The sequence below is a fragment of the Vulpes lagopus genome, chromosome 3 (genome assembly GCF_018345385.1).
Source record: "Vulpes lagopus strain Blue_001 chromosome 3, ASM1834538v1, whole genome shotgun sequence".
In the NCBI taxonomy this organism is placed as follows: Eukaryota; Metazoa; Chordata; class Mammalia; order Carnivora; family Canidae; genus Vulpes; species Vulpes lagopus.
The window spans coordinates 140814200-140839632 of NC_054826.1; the positions used below are offsets into that span (position 1 = coordinate 140814200).

Genomic DNA, 25433 nt, shown 5'->3' on the forward strand with positions numbered 1-25433 from the left:
AATGCAAAGTTTAGAAGATTTTCAACCATGCAAAACAAAATATCCTGTCAAGGGACAGATTTATTTCTATGAAACAATTCCATTAAACAAAAACATATGTATAAATATATGTGTGTGTATATGTGTATATATTTAAAATTAGAGATTTATTACAAATATGCCCATAGCAATTAAATAGAAGTATCTATTTCCATATGTGATTTATAAATTATTTGTGGAAAAATCAAATAAAGATAGGTGCTGTTTTCTAAATTTTGGGAAAAAAAGGTTAACAAACCTTCCACTTTAAGATTTAAACATGTCTCTTAGCAGCATTTCATCTAAATTGATGGCATCGGGTTGATTTTTGACAAACTAGTTGCAGAGGAAAATAAGTATGATTATATGACCAAAGAGATAATATATATCGTTTTCTATTAATGGTTAAATGGGTGGGGGAAATGAATGAAATTAGAATCAGAAAACTTGAATTTGAGTACTAAGTCTACCATAGAATACAATAGTCACATACTTAGAATGCATTTTAGGTGAAAACAATTTGAGATACCTGGGAATAATTTCAGTCAATGAACATTTATTTTCCTTTCTAAAATACTTTTGAGAGTTTTAATTAATTTTTAGCCATCTATTTCTGTCCTATGTTTATAATATTAGCAAACTAAATTAAAAAGAAATTGACTAAATAAATAACAGCACTGGAATATTATACAACTTTAAAAATTGCATTGTGATATGTATTTAGAATGATGGATAGATACTAATCATATATTATTAATTTTAATTTTATGAAGGTTAAAAATAGTATCTTCCAAATGTCATATACCTAGTAATTGTGTTTCAGTCTTTTTAGGTATTCATTTACTCCAAAAGGCATTATTTAAGTAGCAGTTGTTAACATTAAGCTCTGTTGTAGTTGCATGTAGCAAATGGATGTAAATGAATTTATCACTTGACTTATTTTTTATTTTTTTTCAAGGACTTTATTTTTTTATTACTTTGTATACATTCTTATACTTTTTGTTGGGTGTGCAAAAGTAAAGAAAACTAACTGATGATTAGAAACTTTCTAGATAATTTAAAATATGAAAACTTTCTTGAGCTCACTGGCAAACAATAAGAGGAGGAAAAATTTTAAAAAGTGCAGATTTAATAGGAAAAATTAAGATATATTAAAAAGGTCCTGTTTTACATTAAATTTTTTCCATTGATAGCACTTCTTGTATTGCATTACATTAAGAAAGCATCATATTCAAGGTAAAATGTACAGGTATTTCCAAAAACTTGAAAAATTTCATTTACTTATGAATTATTTTAAAGTCAAAAGAAATACAAACCCACATTTGAAATTTTGGAAAATATTGAAAACTGTAAGTTTAAAGAAGTGCCCTTGTTTATTCAACATTCTGTGGTAACCTGAAATACTATTTCATTTCAGTAAGGATAAGTTTGACTTTTTACAGGAATTAGATCTTTCATACAGAGTTTTAATAAATAATAAAATGTTATTTTATGATTATTAACTGATAGCTAATATTTACTGTCAGATAGTTTTAGTTTCTTTATATACATTTTTAAATTTTAATTGTAATTATATGTGATTGCATTGTGTTTTCCTAACCAGAATTCAAGCTCTCTTCTAAAATTTTTTATTGCATTATAATTAAATGTGGAAAAATAGATTACTCAGTTCCATGAATTTTAACAAAATGAATTGAACAGAGCCATAGAAGACCCTCTTGTGTCTCTTGTAGTCACTGTCTTGATTAGTTTTACCTGTTTTTAAAACTATTGCTTTGTTGAGATATATTTACATACCATAAAGTTCACTCTTAAAGTGTGTAAGTCAGTAGTTTTTAGTATATTCACAGAGTTGTGCATCTAGCACCACTAATTCCAGAACACTTTTATCTCCCCCAAAAGAAACCTCATTACCATTAGCGCTCATTCCCACACTCTTCAGTCTTTGGCAACCACTAATTTCCTTACTATCTCTGTGGATGTGCCTATACTGGACATTTTATAGAAATTGAGTTATACGATGTAGTCTTTTGTATTTGGCTTTTTCACTTAGCATAATATTTTTTTTTATTAACATAATATTTTTAAGGCTCATTTATGTTGTAGCATGTATCAGAACTTCCCTTTTTGATTGGCAAAAAATATTTTATCAGTATACTACATTTATCATTATATTGGATTTTCTACTTTTTTTTGTCTGTTACAAATAATGCTGCTATGAACATTTATATACAAATATTTATGTGGATGTATGTTGCCCTACGTTTTCATTCTTACACCAGTACAACAATGTCTTGGTTACTTTAATTTTAGTGTCAGTTTTAAAGCCAGGAACCATGAGTCCTTCAACTTTGCACTTTGTTTTAAGAATGTTCTGGCTGTTCTGGTCCCTTGTGTTTTTGTATTAATCTAAGATCAGTGGGTGACGGGCACTGAGGGGGACACTTGACGGGATGAGCACTGGGTGTTATTCTGTATGATGGTAAATTGAACACCAATAAAAATTAATTTATTAAAAAATAATAAAATAAAATGAAATAAAAAAAAGTTTTCACAAAAAAGAAATCTTAAGATCAGCTTGTCAAAATCTGCAAAAATATGTCAGCTGGGATTTTGACAGGAATTACTTTGAATCTTTAGATCAATTTAGGGAGTAACACCATTTTAATAATTAATATTAAGTCTTCTAATCCATGAACATGGGATATCTTTCCATTTATTTTTGTCCTTAATTTTTTTCTTGATGTTTTGTGCTTTTCAATGCATGAGCCATATGCTTCTTTTATTTAATTTATTCAGAAATATCTATTCTTTTTATCCTCATATAAATGAAATTTTTCATTTTGGTTCATTTATTGCAGCTTTGCCTATTTTTGAACTATATATAAGTGAAATAATTTTGTTGTCTGTTCATTTTCTTTTGTATGTCACATCTTTTGTTCAATATTATATATGTAAAATGTATTCATGTCAGTCCATGTAGCTGTAATTTGTTCATTCTTATTGCTATATAGTTTACCATTGTATTAGTATATAATGATATTTATATATTTATATATTACATCTTGATGTATATTTGTTTTGTTTCTAGTTTTGGCTATCTTGAATAATGGTATTACTAACATTTTTGTACATGAATTTAGGTGAACATTTATAAATTTGTTCTGGGTATATTCCTAAGCATGAGTTCAGCTTTTGAAAGTACTTCAAAATGGTAACAATTACAGTTCCATTGGCAGTGCTTCAGTTGCTTTTTATACTAAAAAAACACTTTGTATCATCTATATTTAGTCATTTTCAGTGTGTAATGATAATCCCATTGTTTAAATTTGCATCTTTCTCATGATTAGTGATGTTAAGCATATTTGTTTGCTTTTAATTAGCAATTTTGGATATTCTCTTTTATATAGTATTTATATAAGTCCATTGCTTTATTTTTTATTGAGCTATTTTTCTCATATTTATTTGTAGGAGTTCTTTATTTATTGTAGGTATGAGTAATTACAATAATATGAAACTGGCCTAAGTATAGGAAATTGAGTAGTGGTTCATAATGGACTCCAGAAAGCAGACTACATATATACTGTGATTTACTTTATGAACAAGATTAATAACAGTGGCAAAATGATGGCCCCTTCAATAATTAGTATTGACTTAATTGATTACCTATACAGTGTGATTTCCTACCTCACATCACATACAAATACTAATCCCAGAGTTTTGAACATCTACATGTGAAATGTAAAATAATACTTTTATGAAAAAATATAGGAAAACATATTCATAATCTTAAAGAAGTCAAAGATTTCTTAAAGAGATCGCAAAAGGCAATAACTATTAACCATAAATTTAAGTAATAGTAAATTGGACCTCATTCAAAATAATTTTCTTCATAAAAGAACACTAGTAAAGAAGTGAAAAGACAAGACATAGAGCGGGAGAGGATATGTGTAGTTTATATATCCAAAATAGGACTGTTATTCAGAATTCAAATTATTTTAGATATATTTGGTAATTTGATAGACTTTCACTATAAAAGCATGTAACTATGTGTTAGAAAGGATCTTTCCCCTAACTTGGCTGATTAAAAAAATCAAGAGAAAAAGTAGTATATGTATCTCAATAGGTTTTAAATCAATTCTTATACATTGGAAAATATTAATCTAAATTCTGCAATTTTCTAAAATCCATTCTTAGTTATAATTTAAAATGGAAGGAGCACATTCATATTTAAAGTTTTAAATTTATTTTTTGTTATTTAATTATTTTATTAAATAATCTATTTTATTACCTAAATACCCCTAAATTCTTTTTCTTTTCTTTTTTTTTTTTTTAAGATTTTATTTGAAAGAGAGCACAAGTGGGAGGAACAAAGGGAGAGGGAGAAGCAGACTCCCCACTGAGCAGGGATCTAGATGTGGGTATCCATCCCAGGACTCGGGGATCATGACCTGAGCTTAAGACAGACTTAAAGCACCCTTAAATACCCCTAAATTCTATATAAAATCTAATATTCCAAAAGATTCATGGATACATTTTTAGTTTAAAATTTATTTCTATACTACATTATGTTCTCAAAACTTATTAGGGCCTTGTAAGATCGAGTTAGTTTTACATATGAAAATATAGTTAAAAGTGTAGTTTAAAAAATAAAAACTGTTAGAAATGCTTAGAATCTGATACATCACTTAATTTTAAGAATTGAAGTTATTTATTTTTAAACATATCTATATATAAAATATATTCTTTTTAAAACATCTGTATACATATACTTATAAACATCACATATACAATCGTTTTTTAAAGATTTTATTTGAAAATTTTGATTCCAAAATGTTGGAACTTTTATATTATACCTAGGCTGTATCTTTCCATGTCAGTAATTGCTAATTTTTTTAGAAGTAATTATTTATCCTATACAGATTTTTATGATTTCAAACTTACTTTATTGACTTTATCTTTTGAGTTTAAATTGGTTTTTATATATTTGAGATTATTTTAGAGAACTGATTTTTAAACCTCAGAGCTCTTGAAGTTGTACTAATTTTATATAAAATTAATTTATTCTATTTACCCCATTTTTAAAAATTGATAAAAGACTTCTGTGATAGCTGTATCATAAGACATTTTTATTTTGTTACTGTTGAATTCACTGTCAATTTTAATGAATCCTACCCAATTAAAGTGTTGTGCATATGTTTCATGAGTCCATAATCAATATAATCAATTATATTTTTACATAATTGCATAGATATAATTTTATCTCAGGATGTTGGAGGATTAATGTGTTTTTCTAATATGTTGCAGAAATGCGAGAAGCTGGAGAATAATTTTGATGACATCAAGCACACGACTCTTGGTGAGCGAGGAGCTCTCCGAGAAGCAATGAGGTAAGTCTGGGTCACCATAGCAACAGTCACAGATGTGGTAAAGAAAAAGTCATTCTTCATTATTGGGGGAACAAATGAGTTCATTGCCACCATTCAGCTCTGTTCTCTAAGGTATTAATTTGTCAGTGGAGAGACTTCCCTTGAGGCTGTACTTTGGTTTTGAAGCTGCATAAATGTTAAGCCTCAGTGCACAGTAAAAAATGTAAATGTTTAATTTGTTACTTAAAATGCTTAAGGGGTGTCTTGTTTTATATTTATACTAAACTGTGTGATTGAATGGAAATATTGTTCATCTAAATTCTGCCTGAATATAAAAAAATAAACAGTACAATGGTGGTTAAAACTGAGTAGTATTTTCTCCTAATTAATATTTAATTTAAAAAGAGGTACTTAAAATTTCATATTCTATTAGATTTTTATAGGATTATATCATAGTGTTTTTAAACTGATTTACATTTTCACACTTTTATAAAACATATGGATTAACTTTTTTCAAATATAACGAGCCTGATGGTTTTTTTTTCTTTTTTCACTTTTTTACCGTTACTATTTCTAAATATTTCTCTGAAATCTCCCCAGACTTGAAACCTTTTTAATAACTTTTAGGAAGCAGTCTTTAAATCTTTCTTTTACTAGACATTAAAAATGTGAGGAATAAAACTCATCATCCTTAGATCTAGAAAACAACAAATGCGATTAATCTTTAAAGTTCTGAGCTGAACATTCCAGTGGGATAATTTCTAATATATTTGTACAGAAATAGTGTCTTTACCTCTATTTAGCCTATGAAACTACAATTGGTTCTTAAAATATAGCTCCTCCTATCAGGTTCTTTTTTCTTTTTAGGACTTTAAGGTTGAAAATAATATAAAATAAGAGAAAGTATAAACCTATGAGGCTTTCTACAAGGATAGGTTGTGTACAATTTTGTTATTGCTAGCACACAGTTACCATATACTTTAGTTTAGAAGCTGCTCTCATTTAGTAAGCTTCCTTTTACCATGCAAGCAGCAGGGGAAAGTAATTAAATTTAATAGAAGCTGCCCTCATTTTGAAGCCACTTCTATTTAAAACCACAGGGGGAGGTAATTAAATTTAATGGAAACAGTAGCTTCTACACAAAGATACATGGTACTTCTGTATAGATGATTATGATGTCACAAAAAGAGGAATAATATATTACTAGTACTGAGAAATTACCAGCTGGAGCGAGTGAGCCTATTTTATTGTTAATGTCTTCACTAATAAAAAAAGAGGGAAAAATAGAACTGAGTATACAATAGAGAATTTGCACCTATAAAATGCAATCAGACATTCACAGGAAGTTAGTTTTTGAAAAGTAGTAATAAATTTAAAATAAGGTATAAAATATATTGTAGAAAAACCCAATACAGAAATTATGAATGAATGAACTATTTTTCAGTGTAGTCTTTATCCCGTATCTAAAACTACCACAGTTATAGGTTGAAGGCATCATATTTGTACATGCTTATTATAATTATTTTGAATATATTAAGTGTGCACACCAATATTTATCTAGAAAAGTAAAGTTATTCTCTGTATTTTTACATCTATTCGGTTTGAAGTAAACACAGACACACAGGAAGACAAAGAGAATGCCAGCTCTGAAGCTTTGAATAAAAGAACTGAAGGCCTAAAACAGAAAGAATTACAAAGGGCAATGTGAATGAGAATGGATGTGACTGAGGGAAATATAATGAACAAGGAAAAGACAGTAACTAGTATAGAAAATTTGTCATTAAGGAAAACCAAACAGAATTATGGGAGAATTGTGTATGAAGAAGAAAATTCTGCCAAATTTCGTAATACTTACGACTTTTGAAAATACCAGATATTCTGCTTTTAAGAAAGTAGAAACAAACTAATAAGCAAAACAAGTATTACCTGGTTGGAGTAACCTCTCAGTCACTTATACTGTCAGATAAAGCAGTATTCTAAATAATTTAAATCAGCTTTTAATTTTACAGCTGTATAATGTACTTTGGTATATCAGCTACATATTTCACACATACACACACATTCATAATGTTTAGATTCTCTAAACACAAATAATTTAGCAACCAGAATATTCAACAATTTAGTATACTGGGGGCTGCCACTTATGTTTTTGCTTGTTTTTTGCCTTTAGGAAATGTAGCAGGAGCTCATTTTTTTTTAATATGCGAGATTAGAGAAAATGGGAAAAAAGTCGTGATGCTCTGTGACTAAGAATAAGAGGAGAATGCAGAAAGGGGCAAAAATTAATTGTTTTCTCCTCTATGATCAATTTTTGCCTTATATAAAGGGTGTCTATATCAAAGAAAACTATGGAGAGAGTAAGAAATTTGATTTAGGCCTTGAAAGATAGCCAGTTTTGCAAGTAGAGGGAATAGAGTTGAGCAAAGTCATGAAGGTCTTTAAGTGAAAAGCGTATGCCGAATATCTGGTATTTTCAACAGTAAATAGTTGATATAAAGCACATCTTTTAAGCTCTTTTGAATATATGTTTCTGCACAAAACTCACATAAGCAGAATTTTTGAGTAATGTCTCTCTTTATATGTCAAACATCCTTCTGTGTAAATGAAGCAATACAAAGTTGGCAAAGATGATGGGAACAATTCAGAATCTCACAGTGTGAGAAGGGGCAGTGGGAAAAAATTTACTGAAAACCGCAGTTAGCATCAGGGCTGGCCTTAGAAAGCTGGCTGGAAATGTGTTTGTTACCCTACTCTGGAGACCAGTTACCTGCAGTCTAGCTTGTCATGATAAAGAAGGTAAGTTATTTCAGGAAGTCATGTTTTTAAGGAAGCAGGTGACAAGATGAAATATAAAAATTAGAATTTTGTAGAATTCTAATGGGAAAGAATATAGGATGTCGAAATAGAAACAGTCTTTCATTTACTTAATAAATATTTATTTGGTTTCTGTAATATACCAGGTGATGGGAATATGGAAAGAAATAATTCCTGCCCTCAAGGAGGTAATAGTCTAGTGGAGCAGACAGGTACAGAAATCAAATGCTTGATGTGAAGACTCAAAACCCCCGTCTTGAGTCCTTTCTTTGGTTTCCAGAATTCCATGGAGCTTTTGTCTTGGTCCATGGACATGGCCTAGCTCAGCTATGGGAACATTATCTTCTCTCAGAAGCTTAGTCTCTGCAGCAGCCCTCAGGTGGCTCCAGACATCTTCAGTGGTGTTCTTGCCATTTGAGATCCCACTTGTGCTTCCCTCTTATCCTAGATATGAGGACCCATAGCCAACTGTCTTAAAACACAAGAGGCTGGGACACCTGGGCAGCTCAGCAGTTGAGCCTCTGCCTTCGGCTCAGGGCGTGGTCCTGGAGTCCCAGGACGAGTCCCACATCAGGCTTCCCCTCGAGGAGCCTGCTTCTCCCTCTGCATATGTCTCTGCCTCTCTGTGTCTCTCATGAATAAATAAAATCTTTAAAAAAAAGAAACTTGAAAACACGAAGGGCTATGACCTACTCTGGAATGTACTGTCTAAAAAAAAGCAGGTATTTGATCAGGTTTTGGCTAATCCTAAAATGGGAAAAAAATTCATTAAAAAGTTTGTTTTCACAGCAAAATAGAGGGTGCAGTGAAGGTGATGAGAAAGCTAGAGAGATTAGTGAGCTCACTAAGATCAAGGTAGAAGGGTATAGAGGTCAACAGAGAGGGGGAGTATGTTTGAGAAATATCGAAATATTTAGAACATAGATCTGATTTGACTTTGTGGCTTAGCCCCAGTAAATCATAACCCTGACTTACCTACTCTTTTTAAAACCTTTTAAAGTAATCTTACTGTGATTGAATAAATTCTAATTTATTCTGTGCCCAACTATATAGTAAATTCCATGAGAGTAGGAGGATTGCTATTTTGCCTTTGTTTGTATTCTTAGCATCACCATAGTATTGGCATATGTTAGGTGCTCAATAATTAGTGGTTGAATTCTTGATAAAGATAAGAAGGAGATTTAGTAAGGACAAGTGAAATGTTTTACTTTGAATATTTGGATATACACTAATTAATATGGGGAGGAAAAAAAGAGGACTAAGGAAGAATATTTTGGTTTTCAGATGAATTTGAGATAGCTATGGGGAACTCGTGTAAATTTGCAATAAGCAGAGGAAAAATATACTTCTACAATTCAGGAAAAATACTGGGGGTTGATATGCACATTTGGCAGTTGTTGAGTATTTTGATTCTTGTAGCCATAGGAGAGGATGTGATTTCCAAGAATAGGACATCAAATCAGAAAGGAGAGTCTAACCAGATGACTAAGAAAATATTGGGCTTGAAAATGTGTGTCACAAAGGAAACATATTTTGAGATTTAAAAATTATAAATAACTTTCTCCAACAGAGTAAGTTGAAACTGTAAAATGGTGTGCTTGAGAAGAAAAGGGTAGGCGGCAATCCTGGCCAGTGTTCTGTGGCTCCTGGTGCCCAGAAGAACTTTCTGTGAACTGGAGTAAAACTGCCTCTAGTAGAAGTGTTCTAAGTCTGTGCTTTTTAGCATGATTGCTACTGGACACACATAGCTACAAAGAACCTGAATTATGGCTATTGTAACTGAGGAGCTGAATATTTAATTTTATTTAACTTTTAATCTAAATGTAAATAGTTGTATGCAGTTAGGGGCCGTGGTTTGGATGCATCACCCTATGGGGTTATGTTTGAGTTGCTAACATAACATTCATCCATCTCTCACTAATGGGATTCTCATCAGTGGAGTGGCTAGGGTAAGGCTAAACCATGTTCACACACATTATACATATATATCAGATACTAGCTCTCAAAAAATGTAGAATAAAAGGTAGATTCATCATATAATAATGGTTATAAAACCAAAATTAACAACAATGACTTGATATGGAGGGGGTAAGTGACTATTATTCTCTAAGAGAATTAACAACAATAACAGTTTAGGAATTAATAAAAGAACTTAGTAATGTGGTCAGATTTAAGATAAAGATGGAAATTTATGAGGTTTTCTGTGTATTATCCATAACTAGTTAGTGGTTGCAACTGACAGTAGATCCTATGATGATCCTATGAATTTATTATATTATAAGGTACCTCAAATCATGCAGGACATGTTGAATCATTGAATAGATAGTAAGGAAGCAGTAGTATAAGAAGCAGTTGTTCTGTTATTTGGAAAAAAGAAATCACTTCATATTTTTACTGCACAGGTGCTAAAGGATGTTTCATGTATATTAAAGAACTAAATGAAATATAAATGAAACAGCCAAAGTCCACTAAATATGGAAGTGACTACTTTTTTTTTTTTTGAGGTTTGGATGGGGAAAGAGATGATAAGCTAAAAAGTAGTTGAAAAAAATCACTAAGCTTTGCTCTCATTAAAAAAGTTTCTGTACGTAGTAAGAAATCATGAAATTCAAAGACCGCATCAGTGTACTCTATTGCTGTATGTTTAAAAGATACAAAAAGATTAGGAGCTCAATGGCTAATTGGCAAAGTATGATTAAGAAACCTTTGAAAATATTCAACTGTAACAGCCAACAAAATATAAGTTATATAAAAAATGTACTAATTTCCTGATTACTGACATCACTGCAGTTCAGTGGGGAGGAGATTTTTGAGTGCTAGCATTGGAAATGGCAAGACAGTCATTTCTCTTTCTCAGAGCTCAAGAACAGAGGAAATGATTGCTGTACTTAAGGAAAGGATTGCACCAGTAAGAGCCTTAAAACAAACATACCCATTTCATATTAATTTAACTTCCTGAAATAGATTATGCAGAAGACTGAAAAATTAAGGATAATCTGAATCTCTTCCTTAAACTACTAGAATATTACAGCAAATAAATTGAAGAGAACCTCGTCATCTATTAAGGAAACAAATAAGAAAATGAGTATTATATGTATAAAACATATGATTCATATTTATATATACATATACGATTTTATATTTACATATAAGTATATAAACTTAAATATATTTATAAAATATTTATGTAGTAACGTATAGTATTTTACACACACATACATAAATGGTAAATTGTGGCATATTCTATCTGGATATTAAAAGAGTCTTCATGGTGTTTTTAGTACCACATGAATCCTCATGTTAAAATGTTCACTGAAAAACGCCAGGAAACAAAATTGCGTGTAGAACATTATCTCCACTGACTAGAAAGAATGCAGAGAAAGAAGATGAGATTAAAATAGAGTAAAATAGCTATTATATCTAGGTGATGGGCGAACAGATACTTTATTCAGGCTTATAATTTTCTGTTCTGAATTTTCTATAATGGAAGCATATTATGAATGATTTGAAAAATAATGAACTAAGAAATCGAGAAATGGAAAGAATAAAATATGAATACTAGGGTAAGTGGTAAAAATCAGATTTTAGACTCCAGCCGTGATTTTAGGTATATTAATATTTTTTTAGTCTTACTTTTCTTGTAAAATAGGATTAAAACCTTAATAGGATTAATATGAGGAACAACAATAATGGAGGATGCTTTGTAATTTATGAAACATCAATAAAATAATCATACAAAGTATTACAATGTTTGTATACATTATTTGCATTTAATGGTGTTAGAGTGATTATTTCAAAAAGAACTTACATATGTCATACATAATGGAATTGACTGGAAAACTTCAGTGTAGCCTTAGAATGTAGAATACCAGAAGGAATATTTCTTGTCTAACTTATACAGAGTTTATTGTAATTCCATGGCTATGTGGAAATAATTGTACAGGATTTCTGAAAATGATAACATAAGAAAAAAAATTAAAGGCAGGAAAAAATGCATCTCTGGGTTAAATCTCTGTCTATTGTATGATAGTAGTGAATTTAGAGCTAAAATTCGCAACTTGTTTTTTGTCATATTTTCTCCTTATCACTGCCAATTCAGCCTTCTTATCATGCCAAAGTGATTTGATTTCTGTATTATCATATTGTGCACCTTTCTTAGACCCTGTAATAAATTCTAAACATCAAGGGGAAAAGTGGAACCTTTTTAACATTGTATCTCTCTGTCCCCCTTTCAGTTCCAGAGGCAATAATAGCTGGACATGTTTAGTACAAATATGAAATTGAAAAATAAGTCAATTGAATAACTTGAGAAAAAGGAGTCCCAAATTCTGAAAAAGAAAGGGCCCATCTAGTTCATTAAAAAGAAAAAAAAATAAAAATGTGGTATAAAGGTTTTAGATAATGACAATACAGAAAAATATAGATTGGTCAGATTTATGGTTATACCTCAATGATGAGAATGTAAATTATATTGTTGGAATTTGAACATTGCTAATTAGGTATTAGTTTTTTAAATGCAGAGTCACACCTATTCAGTGACACCTGTTATATTTAGATTATTATTATGGGATGAACTTCCAGGACATAAATGAAATTTATTCTTCCTTTCTGCTAGGCTTCATCACGTGTTAGAACTTCTGTCACTAGATGGTGATATTGAGTTGCACAGTTTATATTTCTGGCTTTTTTTCTGGTGTGTGTAATAGTAATTGTAGGTGTGCCATAAACACAGCCATTTATGTAGAGTTAAACTAAGTGTAACTGTATAAGCTTGGAGGATAGTTTTAAGAGATACAATCACATTCTAAATATTTAAGTCAAAAATTTAACATTGCTTTACTGTTTCTTTACTTTAGACTCATTAGACTTTGGAGGGTGGAAGAAATATAAATAGCAATCTAAACGTCATTAAAGACTCCAGTTTTAAGGAGAGATTCAGAGATATTGAAAAGAGGTATTTTCCAGCTTTTCTCTTCTAGATGTGTTAGTCTAAAAAGTATATCTTTAATTTCACTTCTTTGTTAATTTCCAGTGGTAATGGGACTGTTTACCAACTGATCTAAGGGTTGTGTTACTCGTGGTACCTAGCTGCTAATTGTTTTATTAATGTTTTAGTTATAGTAAGATTATACTCTTACTAAGCATAATGGTTAAACTACGCTGACATTTCTTTAAATGGTACTTCTACATGAACTGGTGTAAAAACTGTTTCTATGAGTAGTTTTGTCTATCTGAATAAGACCTAAAGTTAAGAATATTACTCTAAAAAAAAAAGAATATTAGTCTTATCCTACTAAATCTTAATTTTGTAAGTTTATTGTGTGTATGCATATATGATATATGTTTAAATGTGTATGTTTGTATATGTAAATGTGTTACTATTTCCCTCCCTCTCTTTGTCTAAATCTTCCCTTCCAAGTCAAGGAAATCTTGCAGTGTGACAGTATTTTGCATTTGGAGATCCCTATGCTCTTTAGACATATCTATTAGGATTACAAAAATTTATGTACAAGGGGGTTCAATGAAATTCTTTTATAATAGTAAAAAAAGGAAAAGAGGCGGAGAAAACAGCCTAAATATTTATGAATAGTTAGTTGAATAATTTAAAAATGAATATAAGATATGAAAAATGTTGAAATATCATTGAAATAAAATATGAGATAAAATGAGAAAATATTTTTTTAAGATTTTATTTATTTATTCATGAGAGACACACAGAGAGAAAGAGGCAGAGACACAGGCAGAGGGAGAAGCAGGCTCCATGCAGGGAGCCTGACATGGGCCTCGATCCCAGGTCTCCAGGATCACGCACTGAGCCAAAGGCAGGCGCTAAACCGCTGAGCCACCCGGGCTGCCCAAAATGAGAAAATATTAACAAAATACTTATAGTAAAATCATCAGATGGTTAAATAGTATGGAAAGTAAATACACTTTTTTCAAAATTCGAGATGTTATATTATGCTATCAATGATTACAGATGATTTCACATTTGATACATTTTTTTTGCTTTCAAAGCTCTCAGAAATATACATTATCTTTGTGATCATAAATACCTGTGTGTATGTGTATCTATGTTTTTTTTTAACTATATGAAAAGTTTGTCCAGTGAGATTGGATTCAGAAACAATGTGTTAGTTTTCCATTTTAAGCAGATTTCTTGATCCTTCATAATTATATTTCTACGAGTCTTCTTTCACTAAAGGGATCAGCAAGTATCTCTCTAGAAAGGTCCCCCCACCAAGTCAGCAAATTATGAGTATCCTCTTCTTCTATGCAGAGGAGAATATCTTGTCTTTATCATTTCTGTTTTAAGGAGGTAGATATTCCACCATTGCCCACAGTAGGTTTCTGCATTTGGTCATCTAACATATGCATGTATGAATATTTTTATATATTCCATTTCTTAATTAACATCTTAAAAACCAAGCTTAATGTTTTAGATTTTGTGAAATCTAGACACAAAAGTATACTATCACTTTCTCTATATCATGATATGACAACTCTAATAAATGACACTGGTATACAACTTAGAAAATGTAGGTTAGGCATTAGGGAAATGAATAATTACCTAAAAATATATACAATTAATTGCATTTGATTATATATTCTATATAATTAAGTTTATGTGATTTGTGTAATATGAATATATGTATATATGCATACACACATATATATGCCAAAAGGTACACACAAATATATGTTTGGTGTCATTTGTTTACAGGATAAGTTATGAATGTTACTTTCATTCATTCCAGGAGCGAATTGAAAGCAAGATTTATCATTTAGTTTTGGATGGACCAGAGATACTTTAATTTTTTCACTATTTATCAGAAATAGGAGAAAAGTCCTGGAATAATTCTCACTAATGTTTATTAATAAAGTCAAATATATGCTTAGCATTAATACTTTGAATTATTTATTCATTTGGTAGTGATTAGTATATATGAATTTGGAACTATGTTGATTTACAAATCTTTTTCTCTACTTTAAATTTTAATTAGAACTTGAATATGAGAAATATTGATTATATACATATCAATGATAAATTTTTGAAACAACAGCACAAATGAAATCAGGCATTGATAATTTAATTATATATTTGTAAACTGCATTATCATATTAATCTAAGCATTTGTTCATTAAACCTGGTGCCTACTATATACTAGACACTATTTAAAAGGAGTATTTGTAGATGAAAATCAAATTAAAATTTTAACTAGCATTTATGACAACTTGGTAACTTTAGAATGAAATAAAATCATTGGTAAATTGGATGTTTATATTTAAAACACAAATTAGCATCAATATACATAAATAGAATTTAGCCATGCTAAAAAAAATTACATTTTCCCCTTAGTAGCTGAAGATTGTTTATTAAAAACTAGAAAGGAAGGGATACAGCTTTTGTTTTGCTACCAAAGAAAAGTGCAGAGCTAAGTCTTACTCTAGAATGCTTATCATTTTAGATACAGACTTTGAATGAGCAGCTAATAGCTAAAATTATTTAGGAGATAAAAATTGGTACTGTGAGGATTAGCTTTAATTTTAAGTATCCATAATTGAAGTGCCACATTATGATTTTAATGTTATGATAATCTTGTTAACAAGCTGTTGTGTATATACTATCATATTTTAATGTAGTTGCAAAGCTTAAGTAAACCATAAAGTAAATTGCTTTTTGAATCAGGCTTTTACAAGTGGAAAATTAGTGGTTTACATGTTTTGAATACATATTTTGTAATTATGCGTGGCATTTTCTACAACTTAAGAAGAATAATAGAATAGGTTTATAGATAATATATTATTGTTCATAATACATTGGCATATTTTGTTATTGTCCATTCTAATTAGCTTGGGTTTATTCCACATGTACTATAAAATAATAACTGATTCTACTTCTTTTTCTGTAATAGTCTTCTCTTCTGGAAGATATATGTTGTAGTTTAGTGATGCTATTTCTCATTTCTCATATGCCAGCACATTACTTTTAACCAAAAATTAATATCTTTCTTATCTAGTATTTGTACAGGTTATTGTGATATATACTGAATTACATCCATTGGAAGTATTTTTGTTTATTTATCTTTGGGGTAGAAAAAAATGTCCTATTCTGATGATTGTTGAAGATAGCTAATCAGATTTACTTTTTCTGATTTTGTAACTTCAGTTGTCAGAGACAAAGCATGCCAGTTTGATAGTCTAAAACAGAAATAAGTAAACTTTGGGGTACCTGGGTGGCTTGGTTAGTTAAGCCTCTGACTCTTGGTTTCAGCTTAAGTCATGGTATCTGGTAGCCTAAGGCAGGCTCTATGCTCAGCAGGGAGTCTACTTGAGAATCCTCTCTCTCTCCCCACCTCCCTCTTCCCTCACCTCCCTTTTCCCCCACTTCTGCTCTCTTTCTCCAATAAATAAATAAAATCTTAAAAAAAGAAAGAAAGAAGCAAACTTCAGAGTAAAAGTCCAGTTAGTAAATACTTTCCAACTTCTGATTCATACAGTCTCTGTTGTAGTTACTCAGTTACACTGATGTAGTACAAAACTGGCCACATAGACGATATGTGTAGCTGCATGGATGTGGCTGTGTCCTAATAACATGGTATGGAAACAGGAAGCCAGGTGGATTTGTCCCATGGGTCATAGTTTATTGATCTCTGGTTAAGAGCAGACTTGGCATAAATCAATTAAAATAAATTAAAAAAAATAATTTGGCAAATATATTATGAATTTTGATTCTCTCAGATTAATACTAAAATTAGTATGAAGCTCTACCAATTTTGTTAACAAAGATGGCTATAAAACATTTACTGACTCTCATCATTTCCCTATTTCTGGGCTAATCCTTGAAATTGAGTAAGTTGTACTTCGTAGATTACTCATTCGAGTAATAAGCATAATTTAGAGATAAATCACCAGTTGCAATTGTAAAATCACCAAGAAGCAACCAACATGCAGTATTGGTATCAGTGCTACTGAATCAATTAGCATTCATTTATTATGTTTATGGCTTAGAGTTAAAATGTGGACTAAAGACTGAAGAGCCATCTGCATTATGAAACACTATAATGGGGATCCCTGGGTGGCTCAGCGGTTTAGTGCCTGCCTTTGGCCCAGGGCGCGATCCTGGAGTCCTGGGATCGAGTCCCGTGTCGGGCTCCCGGCATGGAGCCTGCTTCTCCCTCCTCCTGTGTCTCTGCCTCTCTCTCTCTCTCTCTGTCTCTATCATGAATAAATAAATAAATCTTAAAAAAAAAAAGAAACACTATAATGTTACTCTTCATTTTGGCACTGGTTTGCCACAATGTAGTACCTATAAAAATATGACATTGTGATATCTTATTTTGTTAATTATTCTGATAAATGTGTGAAGAATCATGGCATCTACTAAAGATACATACATGATATCTGATGTTGATTGGAAAATATTGTGATGTGTTCCATGATCTATTACTTTAATTCCTTTAAAAAGATTTATGCCCATGAGATTATCTAAGGAACTTCATTTAAAAAATTTAACCAATCTATATTTAATAAATCTGTGAATTACAAATAATTACTTTTCTTCTACTCCACGAAGAAGATTTTTTCAGTATTAAATGAAATGCCATTTGGGATACTCTAAGCTCTTTTTAAAAAAATAATCTTGATGTTTAAAGTTCAGTCATCTAATGTTTTCCAAAGACCCTCATAAGAAAATTAGTTTAATTTAGTACATTTCCTAACTTTTAGCTGTATAGTTCTCTTCCATTTTAAGGGCCATTATTTTGGATGGCAAATAGAAGAAATGAGTCACTTAATTTTCAAATCTTCCATAATATCAACTTTCATCAAGTATTAGTGGAAATGGATATTTGTCATTGAACTACAGAGGTAATACTTTTAATGGGTATCTGTGCTATGTTTGCAAACCAATTATCTTGCCAGTATCTTCCTCTATCTTTCAGGAGACTTTAGAAAAATCTTTTTTTTAATTTTTATTCTTATTTTTTTAAGATGGGAAAGAAAAATGATTTACAATAAGGTTAAATTACTGGTATTAAATTTGTCATTGTCATATTTTCTCCCCATATTTCATTTTTCCTTCATCCCTTTAGAAATTGTTTATAATTTCATATTCTGTGAGAGAATATTGCTTGAGACATTTCTCACCCAGGGGTTAGAATTGTGTTGAAATTTAAACAGTTTGGATGAAAAGCTGTTTTGGAGATCAGATTTTTTTCTTTTTAAAATAGCGGAACAAGTATAAGATTATTTTCAGTGCAAAAAAAGTTACTGGTTTTGATAGAGAATTATAATTAAGTGACTAAATATGAATAAGATACATTTATTTTTCTTTTTCAGTTTTTATTTATTTATTTATAATTTTTAAAAAAGATTTTATTTATTCATGAGAGAGAGAGAAAGACAGAGAGACAGAGACACAGGCAGAGGGAGAAGCAGGCTCCAGGCGGGGAACCTGATGTGGGGACTCGATCCCGGGTCTTCAGGATCATGCCCTGGGTTGAAGGCAGTGCTAAACCGCTGAGTGACCAGGGCTGCCCTCAGTTTTAATATAAATTCCAGTTAGTTAGCATACAGTGTAATATTAGTTGCAGGTGTAGAATTTAGTGATTTGTCACTTACATACAATACCCAGTGCTCCTCACAACAATTTTGCTCCTTAATACTCATTACCCATTTATCCTATCTACTCACCTACCTCCCCTTCAGCAACCTTCAGTTTATTCTGTATAGTTAAGAGTCTGTTTTATGGTTTGCCACATAGTGGGGAGAAAAAGAGAGAGATGAAAACCATAAATAATTTAAAAAGCATTGGATGCCAGTTGGAGCCAGTTACTACCATTCATTTAAATCTGAGAATCATCCCTTCTGTTGGGTAAATCCATTAAAAATGAAAGTTTATTGTTATTTGGTATTAATCTAAGACTTATACTGCAATTCATATTTATTTAGGATTGTTCTTTTCATCTAAAATCTTTGGGGAATTGATGGTTCTTTCAGTATTTCTACCAAAAATTTGCATGATTTTAAGTCTCATGACAAATATATGTGTCACATCATTTTTCTACAGATGATATAACTATATCAGATGGGTATCTGTATCAATACTAATGAATGCTATTTGTAACCTATAAGTATGTAAGCAAACTATGATTTTCTAGATGTATCTAAATTATTTCAAGCCTCTTATTATTTTTGTATTTATGATTATTTATATTATTTTATCAAATTGATTATATATAAAAACAAATGCAGTTTAAAAGTGATATATAGAATCATAAATGCACATTGGAATCATTTTGGGAGAGGAAGGGACTTTAGAAAGTCCAAATACCTAAGCCGAACTTCATACTAATTAAATTAAATTATGTGTGGGAGTTGGGGGATTACAGTTAGTATCAGTATTTTTAAAGCATCCCAGGTGATTCCAGAATGCAGCCAAGATTGAGGACTACACTTCGAGTTGGACTTCATGAAGGCTGTTCTGCACACAGCAGCCAGAAACGTCTTATAACTTTATCAGATCATGTTTCTTTTCCACTCAAAACCCCTCAGTGACTTCCTACCTCACTTGGAGTGAAAGGGAAAATTCCTACAATGCCCTATATAATCCAGATCCTCTCCACTGTCTCCTTGACCTTATATTTTATGACTTAACTTCTCTCCTACTTTTAGCCACAGTGGCCTAAATTCTTAGAAATTAAACAATACATTTCAAAATAACCATGGGACAGAGAAGAAATCACGAAGATATTTAAAATATATATATTTGGAACTGAATAATAATGAAAATAAAGCATCAAAATTTTACAGATACGATTAAAGCATAATTTAGAGGAAAATTTACAGCCACTTTGGATGGTAGTTTTACAGTTTATTATAAGACTAACTGCCCTTACCATTTTTAGCATAATTGAAAAATGATTATGGATATAGAAATAATTATTTTAAAAAATAAAAAGATTTAAAAAACCAAATTAAAAAAAGTGTTTTACCTAATAGCATCAGGAATAAGGTGAGAGAGCTCACTGTTAACATTCCATTTCAATACCCCACTAGAATTCTGGCTAATGCAATAAAATAATGAAAGGAAATAATAGGTATACTGATTGGGAAGGGAGAAATAAAACTGTATTTGTTTACAGATGACATGATTGTTTTGTAGGAAGTCTGACAGAATGATGAAAAAACCCCTATTGGAATTAACAATTATATCAAGGTTGTAAGATAAAAGGTTAATATACAAAGTCAGTTGTTTTCCTAATATCAACAATGAACAGTTGGAATTTGAAATAAAAAGAATAGCATTTACATTAGCATCCAAAAAAGTGAAATATGTAGTTATAAATCTAGTAAAATCTGTACAAGATGCATATGAAGAAAACTGTAAAACTCTAATAAATGAAATAGAAGGAAAGAAAGAAAGAAAAAAAGAAAGAAAGAGAAAAAAAAGAAAGAAAGAAAGAAAGAAAGAAAGAGAAAGAAAGAAAGAAAAAGAAAAAGAAAGAAAGAAAGAAAGAAAGGAAGAAAGAAAGGAAGAAAGAAGAAAGAAAGAAAGGAAGAAAGAAAGAAAGAAAGAAAGAAAGAAAGAAAGAAAGAAAGAAAGAAAGAAACTCTATGTTCCTGGATAGGGAGTCTCAATATTGTTCTGATGTTAGTTCTTTCCAGCTTGGTCTTCATATTCAACACAATCCAAATCAAAATCCCAGCAAGGTACTTTTGGTTATCAACAAACTGATTCTGCAATTAACATGGAAAGGTAAATGACTCAGAATAGGAACAATCATATTGAAGGAGAAGAACAAAATCAGAGGACTGATACGCCCCACTCTAAGACATTCGGTAAAGCTACAATAATCAACATGGTATTTTATGGCTAAAGAAGAGAGAAATCAATGAAACAGAACAGATTGTTCAGATATAGACCCACACAAATAGAGTCAACTGATCTTTGACAGAAGAGCAAAGGCAATAGGATAGAAAAGGGATAATCTTTCAAGAAGTAGGGCTAGAACAATGGCATCCACATGAAAAAAAAACTAAACAGATCTTACACCTTTCACAAAAATTAATTCATAGTTGATCATAGACTTAAATGTAAAATACAAAACTAGAAAATTCTCAGAAGACAGTATTAGAGAAAACCTGAGTGATCTTGAGTTAGCAATGACTTTCAGATACAATAGTGAGGCACGGTTCATGAATGAAGGTTGATAACCTGGACCTTATTAAAATTAAGAAATTTCTGCTCTACAAAAGACACTGTCAAGAGAACGAGAAGACAAGCCACAAATTAGGGAAAAAAAGAATTTTCAAAAGACATATTTGATAAAGGGCTATTCCTCAAAATATACAATAAACTCAATGATGAGAAAATGACTGATTAAAAAATGGGCAAAAGATCTGAATATACAACTCATCAAAGAAGATACACAGATGGAAAATAAGCATGTGGAAAGATGCTCAATATCATACATGATTAGGAAATGGCCAATTAATACAATGAGATACCATAATAGCTGTTAGAATACATGTTTCAAAAAGTGAAAACACTGACACCACCAAATGCTGACAAAGAGGTGTAACAAAAGGATCTCTGATTCATTGCTGATGAGACTGCAAAATAGTACAACCAGTTAGGAGATAGTTTGGCAGTTTCTTACAAAACCAAACATATTCTTACCATATGATTTAGCAATTGCACTTAATGTGTGCCCAAATGAATTGAAAACTTCCTCATGAAGACCTGCACATGGGTGCTTATTGTAGCTTTATTCATAATTGCAAAAATTGGAAGCAACCAAGATGTTCCCCTGTGGATGAATGGATAAAGAAACTGATACATCCAGATCATGGCAGGTAATGGCATATTATTCAGCACTAAAAAGAAGTGAGTTATACCATGCAGAAACACAGAGGTAACTTAAATGTGCATAATTAAATAAAAGAAGCCGGTCTGAAAAGGCTATGTACTATATGATTCCAACTCTGTGACATTCTTGAAAAAGCACAACTATAGAGACAGTAAAAAGATCAGGAGTTGCCAGGCATTTGTGGAGCACAGGGGATTTTAGGGCAGAGAAATTGGTCTGTCTGGCATTGTAATGGTGGATATATGTCTATACATTTGTTGGAACTCATAAAATGTACAACATATTACCCTTAAGTAAATGTCTTCTTGAGTTTCCAGTTGTAACGCCTCTTTTGCATGCCAATAATCATTAAAAGTTTTGCTGATTTCTCCTCAGTTCATTTTGAGAATGTTCTCCCCTCTCAGGAACTTTAGTTTATGTAGTCTTTGCTTTTTCAGATCCCTGATGCCTCAAAAGAGTGTTTGTGGTTAATATAGTTTTTTCTAGTTTTTGGCAATGGGAGCATAGATTGACCACCTGTGACTTCCTTCATTCTGCCTAGAAGTTGAGGCCTCCATTTGCCTACTTTAACACATTGTTTTGGTAATGAGTTATATCTTGAGTAAATAAAAGAAATTACATGTCATTATAACTTTAAAGAAAAAAATTTTTTTATAATTTATCCACCATTTTTTCTAGAATATAGGCATATAAAGTTTTCATCCCTGGTCCTCTTCTCACTGGTATCATGCCTTTAGTGATATAATCTACTTCTTTTGTCTTTTTTCACAATCTGTATATTAGTGTCTCCTACATCAGTATTATCTGTCGCAACACTCTCTTGAACCCCAAAGCCATGGTTCTAAGGCTTATTTCACCTTTTTGAATGTTCGTCAGGAACCTCAAACTCAACTATTCAAAACCAAAATTTATTTGGTTTACTTTTCAACTGGTCTCCTATCGTCCCAGGGTTCTAATTTTGGCTCTGTCATTAGGGCTGTCTGTAAATTTTAGTAATCTACTTAACTTCTATGAATGTTACTTTTCAAAACACTTTTTAAAAAATATTTTATTTATTTTTCCATGAGAGAGAGAGAGAGGCAGAGACACAGGCAGAAGGAGAAGCAGGCTCCATGCAGGGAGCCCGATGTGGGCCTTGATCCCGTGAGTCTGGGATCACGCCCTGAGCCAAAGGCAGACGCTTAACCACTGAACCATCCAGGCATCCCTCAAAAACACTTCAATTTATATTTCATTTAAATGAATCAAAATAGAGCAGGGTCATTGCTTATTTTCAGAAAATATTTTATCAAGTGTCTATTTAGATTGATCTTTTCTCAAAACCAAAATAGTATATGTTCAGGTTACCTAACATGTAAGTTAAATAATTCACTACTTTGATAAGAATTAATTGGTCAAGTTAAACAAGGAACAGTTAAGGATAACTTGGTCCTGTCAACTCAATTCAATGCTCAGAAGCATAGGTGTGAAAATCCTAAGAGACAAGGCTAAATTAGTTTTAATTGAGCCTTTATATGACCACTTAGCATTTACTCTTCTAAAGTGTCTGTTTTTACAACTAAAATATGCAACCTGTTGTCTTCTAATTTCTTTAATTCCCTCTTCTTTTCTCAGGAGAGAGTTCTGTATCATTAAGTATGCTATACCTGGGTGAACCCAATCAAATGACTTAGACTTTGGTGTAGGAAAATAAGTATCAATGGGATCTGTAGGGATAGATAATGTCAAAGATACATTTAGGATGCATCTAATTAAAGTTTTGTGAAATAAATGCATTTATTTATTTTCCCTAATGAATTTGTATAGTATGTTAAAATCCTCACAAATAGTGAGGACAGAGATTTAGGACATCATACAATAGCATGTAACTTGCAAAATTATGTTCAATTTCTTTCCACATTTTGTTAATGTAGTATTCACAAGTGTGCCTATTCTTAAAGAAAATATGTGTTTTTCTGTGAAATAAAATCTTTTGGTATCCTTATAAGCTGATCCTCAGTTAATCTTGGTAGTACTTAAAGAGCAGGTGTTATTTATATGAAGCTCCAAATTGGATGTTATATCCCATTGTATACACTTTTCCCCCAAAGATGTCTGCATTAAATGAGAATTAAGATTAAGAAAAATCTATTTAATATTAACAAATTTTCTTTTTCTAAATAAAATGTGATAAGAATTTTCATTATTCACTAGAAATGAAATGTTATTGCTACTTAGTGCAATTGTTCATAAAGTTACCCTGGCTTAAAAACCATTTGGATGAATTTTATTACTTTAGTGACAAAATAACTTCATTAAAAGTTATTTTCCCTTTTTTTTTTTAATTGTTTATTCATGAGAGACATGGAGAGAGAGAAGAGGCAGATACATAGGTCAGAGGGAAAGCAGACTCCTCACAGGGAGCCTGACCTCGATCTCCAGACACCAGTATCATGGTGCCTCGATCTCCAGACACCAGTATCATGGGCCTCAATCTCCAGACACCAGTATCATGTCCTGAGCTGCTCAAGGCAGATGCTTAACTGCTGAGCCACCCAATAGTCCCAGGTTATTTTCACCTTAAGGATGGTCTTAACATGTGGAATCCAGGGAGAGTTGGGGTGGAGTTTTGATGTTTTTTCTAAAGATCACTTTTAATTCTTGAATAAAGAAATTAGCACTTTTATTCATTTATTTTTTTTTAAATTTTTATTTATTTATGATAGTCACAGAGAGAGAGAGAGAGAGGCAGAGACATAGGCAGAGGGAGAAGCAGGCTCCATGCACCGGGAGCCTGATGTGGGATTCGATCCCGGGTCTCCAGGATCGCGCCCTGGGCCAAAGGCAAGCGCCAAACCACTGCGCCACCCAGGGATCCCCAGAAATTAGCACTTTTAAAAAAATATTTTTTTAATCTTGACAAAATTAATCATGGAATACATGATAATATATAAGCAGTGTTAAATATAACCCTAAATGACAGTTTCCACATATAAATTTCAAAGCTACTTTGTATAGAACACTCTGTTTTTAAGACATGTTTTATTTAATAATCAAAAAGAAAATAAAACCCAACAACTTGGTAATCTTTAAATAGCAAGATATATGCTGCTATCTTTTTAAAAATTCAAAGAAGACACATTTTTTTTCCCAGAATGCTTTTCATCTCTCTGTTTTTGGGTAGTTTTAGTTTATAGATATTTGTGTATAAGTATGCGAGCCCGTATTTCCGTTGTCAAAAATATATATTCAATCATGTTATTAGAAGCAGTTGTCATCATTATAAGTAGTTATACCTTTTGGATTAATGTCTTCTAAGGCTTTTTTTGGTTATACTATTTTTAGCCTGAATATAAAATAATAATTCTGAAATTCTTATGTT

The 25433-nt window shown here is 31.3% G+C and overlaps 1 protein-coding gene across 2 annotated transcripts in view; it reads left to right on the forward strand.

The window, feature by feature from the left end:
- The window catches only part of DPYD (dihydropyrimidine dehydrogenase), a 798071-nt gene that overhangs the window by 106084 nt on the left and 666554 nt on the right, over positions 1-25433 (forward strand). For both annotated transcript variants that reach the window (XM_041748593.1, XM_041748594.1), the window contains one exon: positions 5326-5408. In XM_041748593.1, the coding sequence (XP_041604527.1) occupies positions 5326-5408 (83 nt within the window). The remainder of the gene's footprint in view (positions 1-5325; positions 5409-25433) is intronic.